The 2,635-nt window shown below is 41.8% G+C and overlaps 1 protein-coding gene across 1 annotated transcript; it reads left to right on the forward strand.

Moving 5' to 3' along the window:
• Window positions 1-743: 743 nt before the first annotated feature.
• On the forward strand, window positions 744-2,033 carry LOC111778725 (aspartic proteinase CDR1-like). Its single transcript, XM_023658700.1, has one exon. It carries the CDS (start codon window positions 744-746, stop codon window positions 2,031-2,033), a length of 1,290 nt encoding a protein of 429 aa, XP_023514468.1.
• Window positions 2,034-2,635: the final 602 nt, after the last annotated feature.

The following is a 2,635-nucleotide window of genomic DNA, read 5'->3' on the forward strand; positions in this document are numbered from 1 at the left end:
AACAACTTTTGAAAGGTTTTCCACACTTGCTTTGGTGGCTTTAAATCACGAACATGATCAATATATTCCTTACTAATAACAGTTAGCAATGTAAATAAGGTTTTTCCACATTTGATCTTCCATTTTCGGCTTAATTTATTATAATTATTATTAAAATTTTCATTTTAATTAAAAAAAATTGTATTATATTTAATTTATTATTATACTTAAAGAATAAAAAACTGACATTATTACATTTCAATTAATCCCGATGGGTTAGTATGAACTTATTCATGCAGATATGCACTATTTGAATAGAAATAATTTTATGAAAGATTCTGCATGGGTCTCTCAGATCTTTTCGATAAGTGTAAAACCCACAGTAGCATTGGAATCGAGAAAGTATACAAAAAAAAAAAAAAGACCATTATTTTTATATTATGTTAGTATTAGTTAGTGATTTGGCTCGATGAATCATTGCTTTCCTGATGAACAGTTGGCAACTGTTTCCCATTTTATCTATGTGGATCGAGAAAAAAAAGGAGAGCTCGATTGAAAGAGGGTTGTAACAAATCTTATAACGTTCCAATAATTTTGCTAATATTAATCATCTGCATTATTAACTATCATGGTACCAAAACAAATCCATTAAAAAGGAAACAAATAGTTTTTTTGTTAATATTAAAAATTTATTTCCCTTTTCTAAAATCCCATAACTATTTAAGTAAATCTCCCATTACTTCTACCATCACCAATTATCATCAATGGCTCTAATGTTCTCTCTAATTTTCTTAATCTGCTCCGCCGTCTTCGCCGCTGCCAGCAGTGAATATGGCTTCTCCGTCGAAATGATCCACCGTGACTCCCCCAAGTCTCCTATGTACAACCCATCGGAGTCCCACTACCACCGTCTAGCTAACACCCTCCGCCGCTCCATCCTTCTTAACAAAGCGGTGGCGCTGTTAGACACGGCAGAGGCGCCAATGTTCAACGACAGAGGAGAATATCTCGTGGAGGTATCACTTGGAACGCCGCCGTTTCCAATCCTAGCCCTTGCTGATACAGGAAGCGACATCGTTTGGACGCAATGCCAACCATGCCCAAAATGCTTCGAGCAAACCGCGCCGATGTTTGACCCGAGTAAATCGTCGACTTACAAGATAATCCCCTGTTCCTCGCCGAGTTGCGCCTTGGCTGGACAAGAACGTTCTTGCTCCGATCGGTCTGAGTGTCGATACTCGATTAGTTACGGTGATGGGTCCCACAGCAACGGCGATTTTGCCGTTGATACCCTCACCATGGGGTCCACCTCCGGTCGCCCCGTGGCATTTTCTCGTACTATGGTTGGTTGTGGTCACGACAGTGGTGGTACTTTTAGTACTAATGTCTCCGGGATTGTTGGACTTGGTCGAGGTCCGGCGTCGCTCGTCCCGCAGATGGGCGCCGCCTCCGGCGGCAAATTTTCCTACTGTTTGACTCCGATCGGCGACTCAGCTGAGTCGAGCAAGCTGAACTTCGGCTCTAATGCTCAAGTAGCCGGCTCTGGAACTGTCTCGACTCCAATTAAAACCAGTGACCGTTTCGATTCCTTTTACGCTCTTAACATAGAAGCCATGAGCGTCGGGGGCAAAAGATTTGAATTTCCGGCGGCTTCCGCCTTGGGCGACGGATCAAATGTCATTATCGACTCCGGCACCACCCTTACTATACTCCCAACGGAGTTCTACTCCACCTTCGCAACGGCGATCTCCAACTCAATAAGCCTTGAGCGAACAGAGGACCCGAATCAATTCTTGGATTTCTGTTTTAAGACCACGAATTTCGACTTTGTAGTTCCGTCCGTGACGGTGCACTTTGAAGGCGCCGATGTCCCCCTCCGTCGTGAAAATGTGTTCGTTATGGTGGCGGAGAATGTTGTTTGCTTGGCCTTCCGCGGTGGCGATGGGCAAAGTATTTCCATCTACGGCAACATTGCACAGATCAATTTCATTGTTGGTTATGATGTTACGAGGAACTCTGTCTCCTTTAAGCCGGCGAATTGTTCGGCTATGTGATTCTGATTTGCTTTCTTGTTTTCAGTTTCTGTTTTAGATCGATGTATATTCTTCGTCCATTGTGAATCTTACGAAATATAATAATATTATTTTCGAGAAATGTTCAAATTTCATAAATTAAAAACCTATCCCGAAATAATTTTCTCTTTTATTATGTGATATAGACCCATGAAATCATAGAATTTGTAACAAACCCATGAAATCATACATTTGCTAACAAACCAGTAAATCGTAGATTTGGTAACTAGTAAATCACTAGATTATCTTACTATGTACATATATGATCTATTCTACGTTTAACACTCCCCCACCCCCTCAATCTGGACGATGTACTACTAAGTTCAGAGTGCGCCTAAAATTGCTAAAAGAAGGAGTTGGCAGTGGCTTTATCATGATATCGACGAGCTGATCCTGGAAGATATGTGTCGCACATCAAGCTGACGAGTCGATACTTGTTCACGGATGAAGTGATAATCAACCTCAACATGCTTCGTCCGTCGATGAAAGATTGGATTTGCATACAAGTTGGTGGCACCAATGTTGTCACACCATAGGCTAGGAACTCGCGCTTGCGAGATCCCGAGCTCACGCAAGAGGACTTG

The sequence above is a fragment of the Cucurbita pepo genome, chromosome LG17 (assembly GCF_002806865.2).
Source record: "Cucurbita pepo subsp. pepo cultivar mu-cu-16 chromosome LG17, ASM280686v2, whole genome shotgun sequence".
Lineage (NCBI taxonomy): Eukaryota > Viridiplantae > Streptophyta > Magnoliopsida > Cucurbitales > Cucurbitaceae > Cucurbita > Cucurbita pepo.